Source organism: Nicotiana tomentosiformis, chromosome 7 (genome assembly GCF_000390325.3).
Source record: "Nicotiana tomentosiformis chromosome 7, ASM39032v3, whole genome shotgun sequence".
NCBI lineage: Eukaryota > Viridiplantae > Streptophyta > Magnoliopsida > Solanales > Solanaceae > Nicotiana > Nicotiana tomentosiformis.
The window spans coordinates 58,722,814-58,742,106 of NC_090818.1; the positions used below are offsets into that span (position 1 = coordinate 58,722,814).

General features: G+C 32.4%; 3 protein-coding genes and 1 non-coding gene across 4 annotated transcripts; 2 read left to right on the forward strand and 2 right to left on the reverse strand.

Moving 5' to 3' along the window:
* The first annotated feature begins 1,757 nt into the window (after positions 1 to 1,757).
* Positions 1,758 to 1,831, forward strand: TRNAR-UCG (transfer RNA arginine (anticodon UCG)). Its single transcript has one exon. It is a non-coding gene; the product is annotated as a tRNA-Arg (tRNA).
* A 789-nt stretch (positions 1,832 to 2,620) lies between these two features.
* Positions 2,621 to 4,410, reverse strand: LOC104120850 (uncharacterized). Its single transcript, XM_009632706.4, has 2 exons — positions 3,930 to 4,410; positions 2,621 to 3,502 (listed from the first exon to the last, which is right to left on the reverse strand). Exons 1-2 carry the CDS (start codon positions 4,295 to 4,297, stop codon positions 3,097 to 3,099), a joined length of 774 nt encoding a protein of 257 aa, XP_009631001.1. The 5' UTR covers positions 4,298 to 4,410; the 3' UTR covers positions 2,621 to 3,096.
* A 5,681-nt stretch (positions 4,411 to 10,091) lies between these two features.
* LOC108942846 (cleavage and polyadenylation specificity factor subunit 3-I-like) lies at positions 10,092 to 16,745 on the forward strand. The gene is made up of 4 exons (XM_070181586.1): positions 10,092 to 10,354; positions 11,253 to 11,406; positions 11,491 to 11,588; positions 15,980 to 16,745. Exons 2-4 carry the CDS (start codon positions 11,254 to 11,256, stop codon positions 16,008 to 16,010), a joined length of 282 nt encoding a protein of 93 aa, XP_070037687.1. The 5' UTR covers positions 10,092 to 10,354; position 11,253; the 3' UTR covers positions 16,011 to 16,745.
* Positions 14,304 to 17,795, reverse strand: LOC117273546 (cleavage and polyadenylation specificity factor subunit 3-I-like). The gene is made up of 3 exons (XM_070181587.1): positions 17,325 to 17,795; positions 14,772 to 14,817; positions 14,304 to 14,686 (listed from the first exon to the last, which is right to left on the reverse strand). The coding sequence occupies exons 1-3, from the start codon at positions 17,336 to 17,338 to the stop codon at positions 14,489 to 14,491; spliced, it is 258 nt and encodes an 85-aa protein (XP_070037688.1). The 5' UTR covers positions 17,339 to 17,795; the 3' UTR covers positions 14,304 to 14,488.
* Positions 17,796 to 19,293: the final 1,498 nt, after the last annotated feature.

A 19,293-nucleotide genomic window follows, 5' to 3' on the forward strand; every position in this document is an offset into this window, starting at 1 on the left:
ACTGATATGGGCTTATTTTATGGCAGTGATTGCAATCCCGATCTTGTTGGTTATGCCGATGCTCGGTATTTATCTGGTCTACACAAGGCCCGATCTCAAACAAGCTATGTGTTTACATGTGGAGGCACTGCCATATCTTGGCGATCGACTAAGCAATCAATCTTGGCTACTTCATCTAATCATGCTGAGATAATTGTTATTCATGAAGCAAATGTGTATGGTTGAGATCTATAATACGTCTTATTCGAGACAAATGTGGTTTGAAGTATGACAAACTACCCACAATTTTGTATGAAGATAATGAAGCATGCATATCCCAATTGAAGGGAGAATTCATAAAAGAAGATAGGACAAAGCACATTTCACCAAAGTTATTTTTCACACATGATCTTCAAAAGAATGGTGATATCAATGCGCAACAGATTCGTTCAAGTGATAATATGACTGATTTGTTCACCAAATCTCTACCGTCGTCAACTTTCAAGAAACTAGTCTACAAGATTGGGATGCGAAGGCTCAACGATGCGAATTGATGCTCTCATCAGGGGGAGTTAATACGTGTTGTACTCTTTTTTCCTTACAAGGTTTTGTCCCATTGGGTTTTCCTTGCAAGGTTTTTAACGAAGTAACCAAAAGGCATATTTCTAAATGTGTACTCCTTTTCCTTCACTAGAATTGTTTTTTCCCATAGGGTTTTTCCCTAATAAGGTTTTAACGAGGCACATTATCTATGGACATCCAAGGGGGAGTGTTATAAGAAAAATTAATTTATGGTGGATGTCTACTCCTCTCCATTATCTCCATAACTCATACTACTCTAATACTTATGGAGTTATGATTGTAAATCCATGATCTTCCTCTCAAATGCTTAATAATATGTTCAATGACATATTTACAATAGTGATTCTTCACTTTTCATGTCTATATAAAGACCTTTAATAGATAGGTAAAGATACACAATTTGAAGAAGAAAATCTCTTCATTCTCTTTATCTCCATTTCTTGTTCATGTTTTACTAAATTGCTTTTATTTCATGACAATAGTATTATTGTGTATCTGAACAAGGCGACATATATACTAGTAATATTTGTATGTATCCGCCAGTCCCACATTTTGTACCTTTTTAAATATGAAAAAAGAATAAGGCTAGGAAATTTATTTAGCTAGGTAGGGTCTTCCAATATACAATTAACTAAATAAAATAACAGACGATACTGACTGAAACTCGATAATGCTAGCCCTGAAATTCTTACTAAGTGCAATGTTTATCGAGTTCTATCTGAGAACCAAACCTCCTCCCACCCCCACCCCAATTACGGGATTATTTTTTATTTGACTTCTTGATTACGGAAGCAAATATGTAGGATAATATTAGGTATGTTGTTGTTGTTGTATTACGGTAGCAAATATGGCTTAATTATTTGGCAATCCGAAAGTTACTATTGCAAAACCCACTCAAATATCAAATCAAAATAAAATAAAATTGAAATCCGTGGAAGGTGAATGTGGATTGAGAGTTTGAAACTCAAAGCAGGAAGTGGCATGTGCCCCTTTTTATGCTAATTAGTGAATTGGTCTAAAGGACCTAAATAATATTTTTATATATCCGAATATTAAAAGTTCTTTAGTCATTAAATAAAAATATATTGTATTTTAAGTTTTAATTCATGTTACTATCAACACTTAAATTTAGGGTTTTTGGGTGTTTTAGCGATACTTGGGATATTAAAAGCTATCACTGAAATGTAGCATATTGGGACCGCATAGCGCAGTGGATTAGCGCGTCTGACTTCGGATCAGAAGGTCGTGGGTTCGACTCCCACTGTGGTCGTTTTTTTCACCTAAATTGCTTTTCTCCGGTGATGGCATTTTTGCCTTCTTGGCAGATGGTATTACAGTACCTTTTAAATGAACTACTCCCTCTGTTACAAATTAGATAAAGTACTTTCTTTTTTAGTCTGTTCCAAAATAAATGATACATTTCTAAATTTAGAAATAATTCAACTTTAAACTCTAAATTTTACCAATTTTATTCTTAATGAGAAGCTTTTATAATCACACAATTGACATGGCCCCACAAAGCTTTTAACCCTTAAGTTTTTAAGATCACAAGTTTTAAAAGTTTTTCTTTCTCTTAAACTCCGTATCGAGTCAAACTAGCTCATTTAAATTGAAACAGAGGGAGTGGTTGAATATTACTCTTTGAACAAAACAAAACCAGTTGTATATTTTGGGAAGTAACCTAAAAATAAAAAGCACCATATATATAAGCAGATTACAAGGAAACCGGACTGTTACAGGAAAGAATTAGCCTTTAACTTCCACTGCACCAATATGTTTTTTAGCCACGAGACTAATATCGGCTTAAAAGTTAGAAGGAACAGTTTCATAGTGGGAAGCCAATTAACAGTTGCAGCTGCCGTTACTATAAATATCCAACTGAAAACTGAAACTTCATCCAACATTGAAGAAAATATTTTCCAAATATTTCTGCCTACTTGTGAAATATGATTCCTACTAAAAGACTTCATGTCTTAGCAACAGCTAGCAATGAGTTCTTTTATGTTTCAACAAGCAAAAGAATAATGCAGCAAGCTAAGCATAATCTAAGAAACAATAATTAGGAGTATAAAAGTGTTAATTAAAGACAACATACATTAGTGCCAAATATGGAGATGAAACCAGTTCTTTTCCAAATGTGCATATCACCATCTTATCATAGAATTACAGGGGCAAAATTTCAAGTATTAGGGAGACTAAAACTCCATGTTATACCAACCAATCTCAGTGCTAAGTGCTAACATGGAAAAAAGAGATAAGAAAAACAAAAGAAGGGAACATTATAGAGCACAATGTATCAACAGAATGACACCACATACGAAGAAGCTTGTGCATCAACAACTTGTTCAGCATACTAATCTAATACTCTCTTCCATTTTGAGCGAATTATGAAACAAGATTTATTTGTGCTGCCATGACTAATATGATCTAAGAAAGTATATGGTAACTAAAAATGGGAATTTGCAGTGAAGTATTAATCTTTTTGCATTCTTAAGGAACTCTTTTATTTCGGTAAACAGTAATCACCGATGACACTTAATGTGTAGACTCCGACTCCTTGACTACTTGTTGTTCCCACACTAAAATGTTTCTCTGCTTCTTAAATCTGATAGGAAAGTGCTTGTCATGTGAAAGCTCAATGATAATAACATCCCCTGATTTCAACTCATGTTCAGCAACAATGTCCTTCCATTTTCCACTGAAAAAATACTGTGAACGATCCTTAACCCATTTGATCTCCCAAAATGTGCCTCCAGGATCAAAAAATTGTAACTCTACGTCCCTCCTTGTATGTCCATTAGTTCTACTTATGGTCTTATCAAAAGAAGGGAAATAGCGTGCAAATTTCGCTGGAATCAGCAACATGCCTTGAACATCTTTCTCTGTTAATGCTTTCTCAAACACACTATAAACTCGCCCTTCTTCCTTAGCTGGTTTGCCTCTGCAAATACAATGATAAAAAAAAAATATGATAGAGTTCCTACGCTACGTATCATTATGTTTTTCAACATCTTGATTCCACTCCCCAATCCCCATAATATAAGATAACAAAAGGAAGCAAAGAATCCATATCTCTGTTTGTATACAATTAAAATGGATTCATATACTCAACTGATTATATTTAAATTAAATTAGAAACAAACCCAGTCAGAGAATTCATATATCATTATTGTTCAAGTTCTGGATATAAGATAAGAAATTAGGAAGCAAGGATGCAATTTAATGATCTTATCCATGTTTGTATACAATTAAATTGAGACCCACTTTCAAGATTCATATACTCAATTGATTAATTATTGAATAAATCAACACCCACAAGAGTAAAATAAAAAAAATAAAAAAAAAAAGTAGTAGTTTCTTGTGTTTACCGATTGATAATACGCATCATCATCTGTTTAAATGAATTCTTGATTCCACTCCCCTTACTTGATTTTGAGTAATTTGCAGCATCAGTGACAGACTCTTTATTTTCAATCATGAGATTATCTCTGATCATCACTTGTTCACGACCTTGTACATAGAAAGAATTCCTATACATCAACATATTTCGATCTCCATTATAATATGGATTAATATTCTTCCGCCTTTTCACGTTCTTGTGACCTAGAAATGTATATGAATTTGCTTCGTTTGTGGCTTCTGTTGGAGCCATCAGATTCTGCTTTCTTGAACCAGTATATGAAGTTGGTTTTGCTTGTGCTTTTTCTTGAACATCTACTTTGCTCTTCTTCCTCATCTTCCTTTCCAAATGATGAAATGCAGGCGATTCTTGATTTTGAGAGAGAGAGAGAGAACGATATGAGAGAAGAAATAGAGTTCACTGAGAAAGGAGCCACTAATTCTCATTTTATAACCAAATCTATCCCAACTTTTTAAGTCGGTTGGTTAGTTAGTTCTAACGTCTCCAAATTATTTTTTTGGCAATTCATAGGAATTTTCCAGAAAAAATAATTGAAAAGGTTTTGGGGAAAAAAATTGTGCGGAAATATGGTTTCTACTTTCTAGGAGTGAAGCTGTAGATATGTATTGGATAAAATGCATATAAAATTTGGGCTTAAGTTCTAAATTAGAGAAATGTTGATCCAAATTAAGACTAATTATTTAAAGTTTTAAACAAGTATATTTATGACTCGTCAATTTAAAAAGATAACTCAACCAGATAAAGTTGAAATAGTTTATTAATGTTTAATATTAGAGTCAAGTTGGTTGAGTTGGCAGCGCCAATTCAGCCTAGTTAAATGATTTTACCCAATTGAAAATAATAAACACTGAATGAGAAAAAATTTGTTAAATAAACTAATATACGACACGTATTTTGTGAATTGAGTCAATAATCAAATTTGCATTATGTTTTACTCGCTAATTTGACTGACCAAAATTTATTTTATATTATAATGTCAATAATGTAACGTACTTTTTCTTGAACTAAGGAAGTAATATTTCACAATTCAACAAGTTAATTATTTTGTAAGCTGTTATGAAACATATTACAATACAATTCATTAGACGAAAGTTAACAAATTTTGAGTCTTCAAATTGAATGTATCTCTAATTTAACTCAACTTGTTGACCAATCACGTAAGTCGAGCTTTTAGTTTCAAAGTATTATTTTAGGTATATGATTATAATAATTTAAATTTTAACCTTCCTAATATCTTGTCAACTGCTTAAAAGCTAGTATGCTAGTGCACAAAAGCACTTTTTTGGCCAATAAAATTAGAGTTTATTACAAGCCCAAATCTTTATATACATCATAATAAAAGTAGTGTGAAGACCATCATATATGGCTATTATTTTTGCGATCAACAAAAAATCAGAGATTCATCCAACACTAATGAAGAATTTGCTTTCCAAATATTTTTACCTACTTTTAGCAACAACAACGAGTTCCATTTATAACCTGAAATTAAGCTAGTGCTCTTCTCATTTGAGGTGTTTACACGACAATATTGACTAGTGCATTTGGTGACTATATAAATGTATATTACGACTAGTATATATCTTCTGTAAATTAATCAGAAATTTGCGGTGAAGCATAAATCTTGTTGAAATCCTTTGATTGCACCCTTTTATATATCTTTGTCAGTTGTCACTATGAATCTGTAATTTCTTATTTCCAACAATGTTTTCAAGAGTTACACCTTTGCCTTCTTTTTAATTTGCAGTTTATTTTTTTTTTGGTTTTTCACCCGGTGTCCGGTATTCATATTGGGGCCCGATTAAATTCGGATTCGCGTTGGAAAGTCTCACATTGAGGGGTAAAGCGCTCTCTAACAAAGGCGACTCCATATCCAGAGACTCGAACCCGAAACTTCTAGTTAAGGATGAAGGAGTACTTGTCAGTTATTATTGTGAGTAGCAGCAACAGTTGTAATCTCTTCTTTTGCTTTCGGTACTGAAAAAACAGTGAGAGACTTCTAGTGATTCTCATATATTTTTCAATATGGCATAATCTGCCTTAACGATCAATAAATTCATGTAATTCGACTTTTTTCCTTTCATGTCCATTAGTTGCCCCGAAGATCTTACCAATAGGAGTACTCAGCAAGTTGGTCTGAGTATTATTATATATTTGCTAATGGGTTCTCAGACACACATTATATTCATAATTGTTCCTCATCATCATTCTCATCAGGAAGTTCTCCTCTACCATTGAAAAAAAATTCCTACATATCAATTTTTTTTATGATGTCACTTTAAATTAATTAATCCTCCCAAAACTTAATAGTCTTTAACTTTGTTAGTATATGATTAAAGTGGGACTAGCTTTCAAGATTCATAAATTATACTATAAAGAATATAATGAGAGCCAACACATACTGCACAGGGGGTAATAAGAAGCTATCATTATTGTTCATAAATTTTGAATTTTATTTTTGCTTCTTCTATTTCTTTTTCTTGACCCTCTACATTAACATTATAAGAAGGTGGAGTCACATTCTGTTTTCTTGAATATTCAGCATTGATAGTTGTTCTGCTTTTTCTTGAACATTCAAATTGGTCTTCTTATTCGGCATCTACTATAGTTAATTTATGTCCTATATATGTCGGTTTCTAGGTTTTTCAATCTAAATACTATCCTATTGGTTATCCTTTTTATCAGCACAAATCTGTGTATGATCTTGATTGATCTATATTTTAGCAGCTCAAATAATAGTACTTTAATATTTGTAAATTTTGATTTTGATATAATCAAACACATTTGATCTTTTAAAAATTAAAATGTGTGATTTGATAATTTTATGTATAAAATGTGTTTTATATAAACTACTTTTAGAAATCTTTGGCAAAATATGTTAAATTTTTATTTCAAAGTTCACGTTAAATCTAATGGTCAGAGTTATTTAATGGAGACCAAACATACACTTTTAAACAAATTTTTAAAAATAAACTACTCAAAAAAATATACTCCATTAAAAGATTATTCTAAGTCTCTTCCAAATATAAGAGATCATTCCCCAAGTGGAATATAACCAATTTTATATATAACTTAAAGTGAAAAAAGGGGCATTCTCGCTAATCAAACACATGGAGGGAGATTTTGAAACAAAAAGATAAAAGTGGTAACAAATGTACCTGCCATGCAATTTTAATTCATGTGAACATTACATGGAGTTTAAGAAAAAGAATAAAAAATTTGAAACTTGTGTTTTTAAAATATGTCATAACTTTTGTATGGCTGTAAATATTTTGAAACTTGTGATGTAAAATATATTCTCTTCAGTCTAAAATAAGTAATTTTTTGGCTATTGGCCATATTAACGTTTACTATCTCTTCACATAAACATTCCTAGCACATACTCCAACACTTTTTACTCCAAGGTCAATGTAGGAAAAAAATAATTAATACATTCTTGAAATATGAAAAAATTACTTATTTTGGATCACAAAAAAGACCAAAAAATTACTTATTATGGACCGGAGAGAGTAACATACTATGGAATCCTAAAAGTAAGAGCTTCCTTATTTGTAAAGAGTTTATTCTTTTTTAAATTGATTAAGAAGGAATTAATTTTATTTTTCCAAAATTTGCCCTTATTTACATATTCCAATGTGTCATGATAATAATTAATTAAAGTTAATTTAGTGAATACATCTTTTTTCTCTAGGAGTTCATAATTTTTTAATGGGTGTGTCAAAGGTAAAATAGTCAATTATTGTGAACCGGAAGGAATAATAATTGTGAGCACCTAATTTTTGACTATATTTGAATTTTTATCACCTTCTACTATGTAAATATTTTTAGAATTTAATATATATTTTGTAGCTTTGTTATATATATATATAGAAAAATTATTAATAATTTAAAACGTCAATTATTACTATTAATATTATTTTTATTATTATTATTATCTTTATTTTTAAATAAAATGAATTAAAAACCGAAAATAAATATAATTTTTTAAAAAACAAATTTCAGATAGGAATTAAAAAATAAGAAAAGTAGAAATATAAAATTTAAAAGTAAAAGTAAAAGTAGGTAGAAATTATTTAATAAAAAAGGTAAAAGAAAGTAAAAAATTAAAAAAAATAAAAGTAAAATAATGTGAAAATTTTAAAAATGAAAAGTAAAATAAAGTTGGAAATAAAAAATAAAATTAAGGGTATCTGATTTTATTTTTTTTAAAAAAAGTAAAAGTAAGTAGGAAATAAAAAAAGAAAAGTAAAATAAGTGTGAAATAAAAAAATAAAAAAAAAAGTGGGATTTTAAATATATTAAAAGTAAAAAAAGTGAGAAATTAAAAAATAAAAGTAAAGGAAAGTGGGGAATTATTTTTTAAAAAAAAATAAGAAAAATCGAAAGTGAAAATTCTTTTTAATTAAAAATAAAAAAATAAATAAATAATAAATAACTGAAAATTCCGAATTTTTTTTTATAAATAGAAGAGAAATGTGATAAAAAAGAGAGAGAAGGAGGGAAAAAAAAGCGGGGGGAGGGAATTGAGAGAAATTTATTTTTCTTCTTCTAGGATAAGGGAATTTCTACTCGTGTCATTCTTTCTTCGGCTTTCTTTCAAAAAATCCAGCAATTTATCACCTAAACTCCAGCCCATAACCAACTGGAAACCAAGCTAAAAAGCACCACAAAAACGAGCCGAAAATCCAGCGAAACAATCATCTTTTGTATAGAAAATAACAGTTCCAAAGTTGAGTCGTCGAGTTCGAGCTCCATTTGTCGATTTTGGTCTAGGCTCCATTTACATCCTTGTCCATTATCAGAGCTTCAAAACAGTCTTGTAAAGCTCCATTTCTCTCATCATTGTTTTATTAAGATATTATGCTTGAATATATAATTTGATCTTATTTAGATTCATGAAAATTAAATTTTTTTTTCTGTATTAATTGTTAGGTCTCATTAGCTTTGTTAAATTTTGCTACTTTATTGATGATTAACATGAAGATTGATAATAAAAAAAAATATGATTTTTGGGCACGTAGTGAATGTTTGAACTTTGGGGATAAAATCTATGTCTGCTAGTTGAAATTGAAATATGAGGTTTGGACTTTAAAAAAATAATGATTGGTCCCGATGTTTGGGCTTTACTTAATGAAACATGTACTACTGCAATTGACTAATTGATAAGGGAGTAGCTTGATGAACTAGTAACTGGTCATACTCTTTAATTGACTTTAAATGGCCAATTATACTACGATCCAATTTAATTTATCTGGTCCAAAATAGTTTCTGTCATGCCCAATTTAGTAAGAGCAAAAGCTGACCCATTTTCCACAATTGATTTCCATAGCTCTTGACCTTACACAAATCTCAAACCCGTAAGGAAAAATAAATCATGAACACATGCTAGCTGCTTTAGGTGCGATTAATAAATCATCGTGACTATGAGTATGGTTCATGTGGCATGATCACGATACGTAAACCCCAACTCAAGTGCGCGTTTCACGTGACTTGACTTCAACTTCGAATAATAATAAAAATAAATATGTTGTAAATCGCGGGTGCGTTTCACGTGACGCGATTCGCAATATGTACAAAAATAAATGAGTTTGCGACATCGCGTCTTGTACAAATAAGTTTCATAAATAATTAAAAACGGTTAAAAGGAATAAAAATGCGCATATATGTTTAAAACATGTATTAAATCAGATAACTAGGCCAATTATTAATAGTTGAGCGACTGTGCTAAAATTACGGAACTCGGGAGTGCCTCACACCTTCTCTCGGGTTAATAGAATTCCTTACCCGGTCTTCTGTGTCGCAGACCATAAATAAGAGTCAAATTTTCTCGATTTGGGATTCTAAAATAAATCGGTGACTTGGGATACCATAAATTATTCCAAGTAGCGACTTTGAATAAATAAATAATCATATTTCGAATAATGTCACTTTAATTGGAAAAACTTCCTATCCCCTATCCCGGAAAAAAGGAGGTGTGACAATAATTATAAAACCCCTTTTTAACTTTTTTTATAAGGGTGGCATGTGTTCTTTCTTATGAATTTCTTCCACCACAATTGGAATGCATTCTCTCCTTCTCCGTGTTGATTTCTAATATCCCAAAAATATAAAGAACATTCAATTCAATAACATAACAGAGGGACGGTCCGATCCGTCCGGACAAGAGGACACTTCTCAGGTCCGGTCCATTTTAATTTATAATTCCTAAAATAAAGAGACAAAGTGAAAAAGTGAAAAAGAGAGCTTGTAAGCACAATTTCAATTTCAAACGTTTATTGCAAAACAGCGCTTCCTCTCCCTCTCTACCTCGGGCGGCGTTACGGTGAAAACCCGACGAATTTCCAGCCGGAAGTAATTAATACTCGAATAGACCTTGTAAGCATCTTCAGTCTTCGGTTCAGTACGTGCAGCTTGTTTGGATGGTTCGAATAGACCTAATTGTATCGTATTGTAACTTTAAATATAATATTTATTGTGATTGTTATTTAATTTTATTATATTGTATATCCGTACGTAACATCAAAAACGATAAATTTGGCGTGGTGCCTTTTTCTTTTCGTTTTGTCCTTGATTTATTGTTAAATAACCATATTTTATCATTACACTACTTTTTTTTTTTTAATAATATTATAATTTTATTCTTTGTATTGTTGGCACGGCACAATTTATCTGTATTAATCAAATAATACAATCCAATACAATACGATACATTTACATGTAACAACAATCCAAACAAGCTATTAGGGTTCAGGTTCCTAACTCTTATTCTCTCTTGAATCGTTGTTCTTATTGGTAATATTAAACTTTTTGATGATTCAACATTCTTCTCGCTTGCCAATTTCGTTTTTTGCCGGCATTGGTAAAAATTACCCCAAAAACATTGCCTTTTTCGTGATTGTGTTTGTTCAATGTTTCGTTTTCAATTTTACTGAGTAGTATTCTATCAGCGCCTATTTTAATTGATCTTTTCTTTGCGTGAACCACACAATATAGTAAATGGACCCTAAGTAGGTTTTGCAGTAGGTTGGCAGCCAGCTTAAAATTCCTCAAACTATGTTGAATAGAGCATAAATGGATATCGGAGGACTCCTATAGCTGTCAACTAATTTAGGATTGACACGTACTAGATGAATTCATTTGACACTCATGGTTTTGGTATAATGAAGCTGAATGATTGTTTAACCAGTTAAATTTTGGATTTCTTCTTATTATTTATCTCTTGCATGAAAATTAGTGTTTTCATAATTTGATTTATATGTTCTTTGGATGTAAGAATGGCGTCTACTGGACAACCACAGTCATCTTTGAAGAGACCTAGTCCTGCATTTAACAGAGAAGGAGATAAACTCATGATCACTCCTTTAGGGTCTGGGAATGAAGTGGGACGGTCATGTGTTTACATGTCTTTCAAAGGAAAAACAGTCTTGGTAGGCTACACTCTTTGTCATTCTTCTTCAAACTCGTTTTTTTTGGGCCACAAGTTCTGAACTCGATTATTTGTTTTTTGGCAGTTTGACTGTGGCATTCGTCCAGCTTACTCAGGCATGGCTGCTTTGCCGTATTTTGATGAAATTGATCCTTCAACTATTGATGTTCTTCTCATTACCCAGTAAGTTTTCTGTGCCTTAGTTCTATAAATTGAATAGGTATTGCAGTACGGTACTTCTTCTCCCAAAGTGTTCTATTGCTTAAACAAATGCAAAGCTCATCTGAGCTAAATTCATGGTGGAGCTTATTTTGAGTTTTGACTGTATATTGGTTTGATTCTTTATGTTCATGTTGCTAAGGCTCCAGAAGAAGAGTGGTTAAGTTTCAACGCAAGACGAAAACAAATTATAAAGACGAAAGAAGATGCACAACTAAGTAGAATTAATATTATGGGCTATTATGTTTGGGCGATTCTATGTGTTCTTGGTAGAGCTTTTGGCGGATCTTCTTATACAAGAGGACTCAGAGAAAAAAAAAAAAAAGCACTGCCATTAACCAACTAAAAAACCTAATCTTTCGTTGGAAGATGGGAGGAAAAGGGTTTCTTTTCTGGGAGACAATGTTAATTAAATGTTAGAATTAGATTATTCTTTTGTGAGGTTTTGTTGCTGAAAGTTGTACCTGTAATATCCAAATTGCGCCTCTTAGTAGCTACTGTCAGTTGTTTGTTTAAGTTCCTTTAGTGAAGGGACCAAAAGTACTCATATTGTTTAACTAAAGGTTAAATGTGATTCGTCTAATATCACAAGGACTAAAATTGGAATTAACTGGTAACGTAAGGACCAAAGGTGCTATTTTCTAATTCTTTATTGTTCTGCTCATTTAAAATGGTTCAAACATAATATGGGACAAAGGAAGTAACTTTTTATATCGTTCTCAGCGCTGACTTGTAATATTTTTTATGTTCGTGATTACATACCTATCAGTTGAAAAAGAAGATTTTCATTTTGTGATTATACTCTCACATGTTTGTAAGTGCACAAACTTCAAATGGTTTGAAGTCATCAATGGACTAGCTCATCATTATTTGAAATTATTTTTGTTATTATTGATAAAATCGTGCAAATAGGGGACGAATGCTTCAAAGAGCCCTTGACGAGTTATTAGAAGCAAAACGGCCAATGTTCAGAGAAAAAAAGCTTTACTAGTAGTTCTTTTTAATTGTCACCCACCCTTCCAATTGTGAAGTTGTGGCTTTGATTATGTCAATGGTTCCTGGATAGAGTTGTTTTTTTATTTCAATAGTTATTTATTGTTTTCCTTGTATTCGGTTATTGACAGTCTTGATTACTACATGTTTTCTTATTAACTTGTTGTTGTTACTGCTTGTGCTTTTATTATCTTGTTATTGTTACTGCTTGTTTTCTTATTATGTTGCTGTTGGTATTGCTGGTTGTTACTACTTTCTTTTTCTTTTCTTGAACCGGGGGTCTATCGGAAACAACCTCTCTACCCTCAAGGCAGGGGTAAGGTCTGTGTACACACTACCCTCCCCAGATTCCACTCGTGAGATTATACTGGGTTTGTTGTTGTTGTTGTAGTTATTTATTGTTTTATGGAGCCGTGGTAGGATTGACTAGTTGAGTGGAGGGAGCGGACTGATATTTTTTTTTAAATAAACATGGTGTCCGGGCGAGCTTGCACGGACCTTGACTAATTCCATGGGATAATCCTTGCTACCTCCCACCAGCACACGTACTAGATAATTGAGAAATTATCGAGGTCAGCGGTGCACGGTTCGAAGCTAAGTGGATGATGGGCCCACCCCTCTACTCCCCAACTTAAATACCAAGCTATTGTCTGGGGCAGGGTTCGAACATGTTGCTTCATTTGAACTTATTTTCATGTTAAAATGTTTAATTACATGATAAAAGAGAAGCTACCATTGAATTAGAGAAGAAAGCGTATAGGAAAGAGCTCCTCATATAGGAATCTAGGGTACATGAAATAAAGAGAAGTATCATAATTACTAACAAGCATTTCTAAGTAAGCTAACAAAAATAATGAAGACATACATGTAAACTGTTTTTTCCTGCAGATGAGAATATTGGCTTAAAAGGAATATGCATTGCAATTTGATTATCTTAAATCAGCTTAATCTGCATCGCTGTCCCAAACTTCACCTCCTCTTCCAACTACTTTAATCAAAAGCTAATTTGAAATCAATGTACATCCTTATATTCAACCTCCACACTTGACGCAGTAACTATACCATACTTTTTTTTAGGAAAAAGTTATTTTTTGAGATATTAGTAACTATATCATACTTATATTTTCAAGAAAAGGGATTTCTCCCATTAAGACAACTACTTTTTTGATAAGGTATGTTAAATCCCATTAAGATAGTTTTTTCCCCTTTTTTGATACATAACTTAAAACATAATATCTGAAAGAAGATCTCCTTTAGATGAGTATCCATCAATAACCAATAATCTATGCAGGTTCAGGCTCCTCGCTTTACGTTAGCATACCTACAGGTCGGCCCAGGGCTCTGTGATACGATATTGCATATATAAGCAAGAAACTGAATCTTAGTATGTCCTCAATCTTCATGTACGAGCCCACGCACCACTAAAATGCACGTCCAAATAACTATTATGATGATACTATAGGAACTTACTATCCTAGCTAATGGCTTATCAAAAAAACCTCCTGCAGCATCCAAGATCTGATAAATGCTCCCTTATCCTAGAAATAACTTAGCATTAGGTTCCACAATCTCAATCTCCTCAAAAATATCGAGGGCATGCTTCATATGCCAGATAGCCACAATTAAGTTGGACTGCGCTACCTCTGTTCCACGAAAGTACTTAACACGATGTGAAACCTTATACTAGAGTAGGTAAAAGATGTTTCTTCAGTGCATAAATGTCAGCATGATGACATGATTGTCACCAATAATAACAATTTCATTTGCATAACCTATAACTCTGGGATAAATACAAGTATACAACAACCCTATGCAAAGTGATGGTATGCCTACATGATGACTAATCAAATTCATAAGTGTCTGCATGACGACTAATCAGTCACTGCTTGGAGATCAATCATGGGATGTTGAAAACGAACCTCAATTTTGTCCATGGAGCGAAGAATGTCATGTTCATCAAACAACATATCTTCAACCGAGGCATTGCTCACTTTAACATAGTCTGACAAAAGCAACTTGTACATGGCCTTTGTTGCATGAGTCATAAATACGCGCCCTTTAAATGTAGTCTGAAAATAAAAGAAGCTAATATGAATCAACAAAAGAAGTACTAAACAGTTGCAAGTAAAAAAGATTTTGAACCCCTGAACAAACCTTTTCAAGGAAATAAGGGAGGGAGGCAGCATGATCTAAGTAAAAACTGCAAAGCATTAGAGCATGTTAATGCAAGCATTTAGAGTAAGATAAAAAGGAAAAGGAACCAAAAAAATTCAGGATTAAAAAAAAACAGCTAAACAAATGGTCAATAGTTAATATGCATGTCAAGGGACTTGAACGCACTGTAGAGACAATTAGCGGGTGCACAAGTAATTCACTGCTAATCAGGACCACATAGAATAGATAATAAGATGAACTAGATCAGTCCAATCCCCTATCCCAGATTCCCAGTGGAGGCAAAAATACTAGGTCCCCATTTATCCAAGCTTTGGTGGACAGAGTTACCTAGAAAGTTTAAAATGAATCAATATAAAAACCAATTTGCTAAAGTATTAAATTGTGGTGGAATAGACGGTGTGGAGGCGGGGTTGGGGTGGAGGTGAGGTGTTAGTGGTGGGAAGGGATGGTGGGAGGAGTAGAGTATAGCTAATTTGGGGATGCGATGGAAACGTTAACACAAAAAAGTTTCCTTGGCCTATGAACTGGAATATGGAATCAAGGCAATATGTTATTTCTTCACCGAGAAGGTAGGATTCTGATTGTGTTATTTGATCTCTCTTGACTATAAGGGGTTGTGCAGTGGAAATTTAAATCTTTTGGACTCTTTGGGTTCCCTTTTGTTTAATTGTCCCGAAGAGTGTTAAATGTAACTTAGAATTAAATGTTTCTTAGAGAAGCAATTGATGATAGATAGTGCTTTTCATTTAGCTAAGAGAGTTTCAGACCTTTGTGTGTATTCATTGTAGCGTCTGGGTTCCATGAATGATTAAAATTAATCTTCTTACTGGTTATCAAAAAAAATTAATGTTTTTACTGAGGAAAAGGATAGATTGTGCCTTGAATGTGCCATCATGCCAATTGGACATCTGCAATCTGGGAGAAATACATGCAGTTTATGAATGTCAGAGAGTATAGGCACTAATTCCTGTTTTGGTTAGACAAGTTTTAAAGTTATTTTTTTGTTTCTAATTTCATATTGTAGAGAGCCATGTTTTTATGTAGGTTCACCACTTTGTTACATTTTTCATAACACTTGTATACTGGGTTTTTCCCACCATATCAATGGATCACTTTATCATTCTTTTTAAAAGATTTAGCAACATATATGGCTAGGGTTATTTGACATATGAAAACTTGTTCTGTAGGTTGTCGACTTCCATCAGACTATGGAAGTAAATGGCATTCGCTTTTGGTGTTATACTGCCGGTCATGTCCTTGGTGCTGCCATGTTTATGGTTGATATTGCTTGTGTTCGAGTTCTCTATACAGGAGACTACTCCCGTGAAGAAAACAGGCCGAGACCCCAGTCTTCAAAGTGGTTTGTCAAGGCAACTGTTCGATAAATGGTGCTCTGACAAGAAAAATGCTTGTGTTATACCTGGGTATATGGTGGAAGGAACCTTGGCGAAGACTATCATCAATGAACCGAAGGAAGTCACCTTACAAAATGGCTTGAGTGCTCCACTTAATATGCAGGTTCATTATATTTCATTCTCAGCTCACGCGGATTATGCTCCGACTAGTACCTTCTTGAAAGAACTTATGCCTCCCAACATAATTCGAGGCTAATGAGATGGGAAGGCTCAAGCAGAAACTTACCTCTCTCTTTGCTGATGGCAATACTAAAATAATTACTCCCAAGAACTGCCAATCGGTTGAAATGGCCTATTTATAGTCAATTTATGGCCTATTTAGGTTGGTTGCTAGGTTTTAAAATGTAAATACTACTCCTATTGGTTAGCCTTTATATCAGCACAAACACACTTCTATTTATAATGTATGTATGATCTTAATTGATCTACATAAAGTCTATTTTAGCAGTTCAGATAATAGTACTTTAGTATTTGTTAATCAAGCACATTTAACCTTTTAATAATTGAAATGTGTGTTTTGACCACTTTATGCATGAAATGTGTTACTCGCTTCCTTCATTTTTAGTTGTCCACTTTTGATTTAGCATCCCTTTTAAGAATAAATAAATAAAATATATATTTTACAATTTTACCCATAATAATGATAGCTTTCAAAAAATATTGGGGAATGAGTAGTTAATGATAAGGGTCAAACAAAAAAAAATTATTTTTCTCTTGATTTGCTAAAATAAGTAACAATGAAAATATATTTTTAGTATAGTTATCAATTAAAAGTGAATAGAGAGAGTATATATAATTTTTTAGAAATCTTAAACAAGAAGTGCTAAAATTTTATTTCATGGTTCGTGTTAAATTTAATAGTCAGAGTTTGTTAATATTTAATGGAGGCTAAACATGCACTATTTAACAAATTTAAAAAATAAACTACTTAAAAATATATTTAAAAAATTATTTTAAGTCTTTCCCAAATATGTGAGATCGTTGTTGCAAGTGGAATATAACTTATTTTATATTAATACAAGTAATATAACTTAAAGTAAAAAAAATGGGCATTCTCGCAAATCAAATAAATGGAGGGAAACTTTGAAACAAAAGAAAAAAGTAGTGACAAATGTACCTCATAATTGCCATGCAATTTTAATTCGTGTGAACATATGTCGCCCGGCAAAGAGTTTAAGAAAAGGCAGAATAGCCTAGGAAACACTTGTACTTGTTCTGGTTTAATATTTCGTTCTCCGTACTTCACGAAATTTTATTCAAACATCCGAACTCGATCAAAACTAGTATTTTAAACACATCCAACTCTGTGCGTTGTTCATTCTCCCTTATATGGAGGACACATCAGATCCACCTAGATAAGTAATATCCATATCATAATTTACTTTTACATAAATTATTGTTATAAAAATTTCAAATCAATTTCTTTTTCTCAGAAAAAAATAAAATAAAATCCCACACCTTTCTCTCCTCTCTCCACATTCCCAGCGTTCTATCTTTCACCCACCACCATCATTTTCATTCTTGAAAGCTCACTAATTTCTCACACGGTGATTGATGACAAGCTACTTCCTACCACCCTTTATAGTTTCCTCATACCACCCTTTATAGTTTCCTCATCTATTTAACCGCCTCTTTCTACTCTATTCTTCCTAAATTACAAAAAGTCAAAACCTCCAAATCTATCTAATATAACAATTCAACAACTAATTTTATCGATAACCACAATTCTATAATCTTTAAGGCCAACGAAAAGAAAATGGAGGATTTGAATTGTTTAAGCCATAGAATTTGTGGACATGAAGGCTTGTAAAAGTCCAATTGATGTTGATGGTATATCGCCGTTGAAAATCAAATTTATTGAATTTTTTTATTTGGATCGCGGGTCACTCCATGTGGGTTGACCCGACCTATTTTTGAATAGATAAGATTAAATATAAGAAAAGTTATTCCACACGATGAATCCGCGAAAGCATATTCTACACGGTTATTTGGGTGGGAAGAGTTTTCTTTAGAACTGCTTTCTTCCTTAACTCTGAATAAATAGGGAACAATATGTTCTCTTCAAAAACACATGAAAAAACACAAAGAACTCTTCTCCTTTCTTTTCAAAAAGAAAAACACAGAGGACACTTAGTTTGTGGAATCAAAATTCTATTTCCAAAGTGAAATAGAATCAGTGTGGAACAATTTCTGTCACATAAATTTCAACGATCTTCCGATGCTGTTAATATGTACACAAATTCGATATTCATATTACTATTAAATCATCATTGATATCAGAGCTTTAGAAGTGTACTCTATTGAGATGAATACACAACTTAATTTCAATCAGTATTAATTTTATTACATCATTGATTAACATAGAGTTCGAATGAACTCGATGTTCGCAATTTGTATGAAAAATTGTCTTTGCCCTAATAGCATTTCCTGATTAAATGACTTCTATAACTTTAAGAGAAAATTGAAACGTATCTTATTGTAATATGATGGATGAGAGCCTTGTTTGTTGTGTTGTTTTATATTAAATTTATTTTAAAAGGCAAAAGAACAAGTTCTAATCCGAATCGGAATATCGACGTTCGGCATAAAAACCAATTTATGCCTCAAAACTTGGCCAAGTATTGTCTTTTTTTTTATGTGCCAGTACGGAATCATGACAAAATTATGATTTTTTTTAAAGATTATCAAATCATTGTTTTAGTGATTACATGTAACCATTTTTTTTTCTTTCACAGTTGGATTTTGAACATGGAAAGCAAACACAGTGTTTAATTCTAATTGAAACATAGTTGCTTGGCATAATTGGAAACTTTAATTACTTAACTTTAATTACTTCTGGTGTTTTGGCGTTGTTACCATAAAAAATTGATAGGAACTGTGTTGTGAAGACAAAATACTGTCTAACAAAGAAACTATGTATGTTATTTGTGTGAATTTCTTTTGAAGTGTTCGAAATCATTACTTTTCTTTTCTGATTTGATGGGGTCTTTACACTGAAACTTAGAGAAATAGTATTGGAATTGAAATTGCTTTCATCTCTTCGGTTGGAATAAAATTTGCTCCATATTGTTTTTGTTTGAACTGCC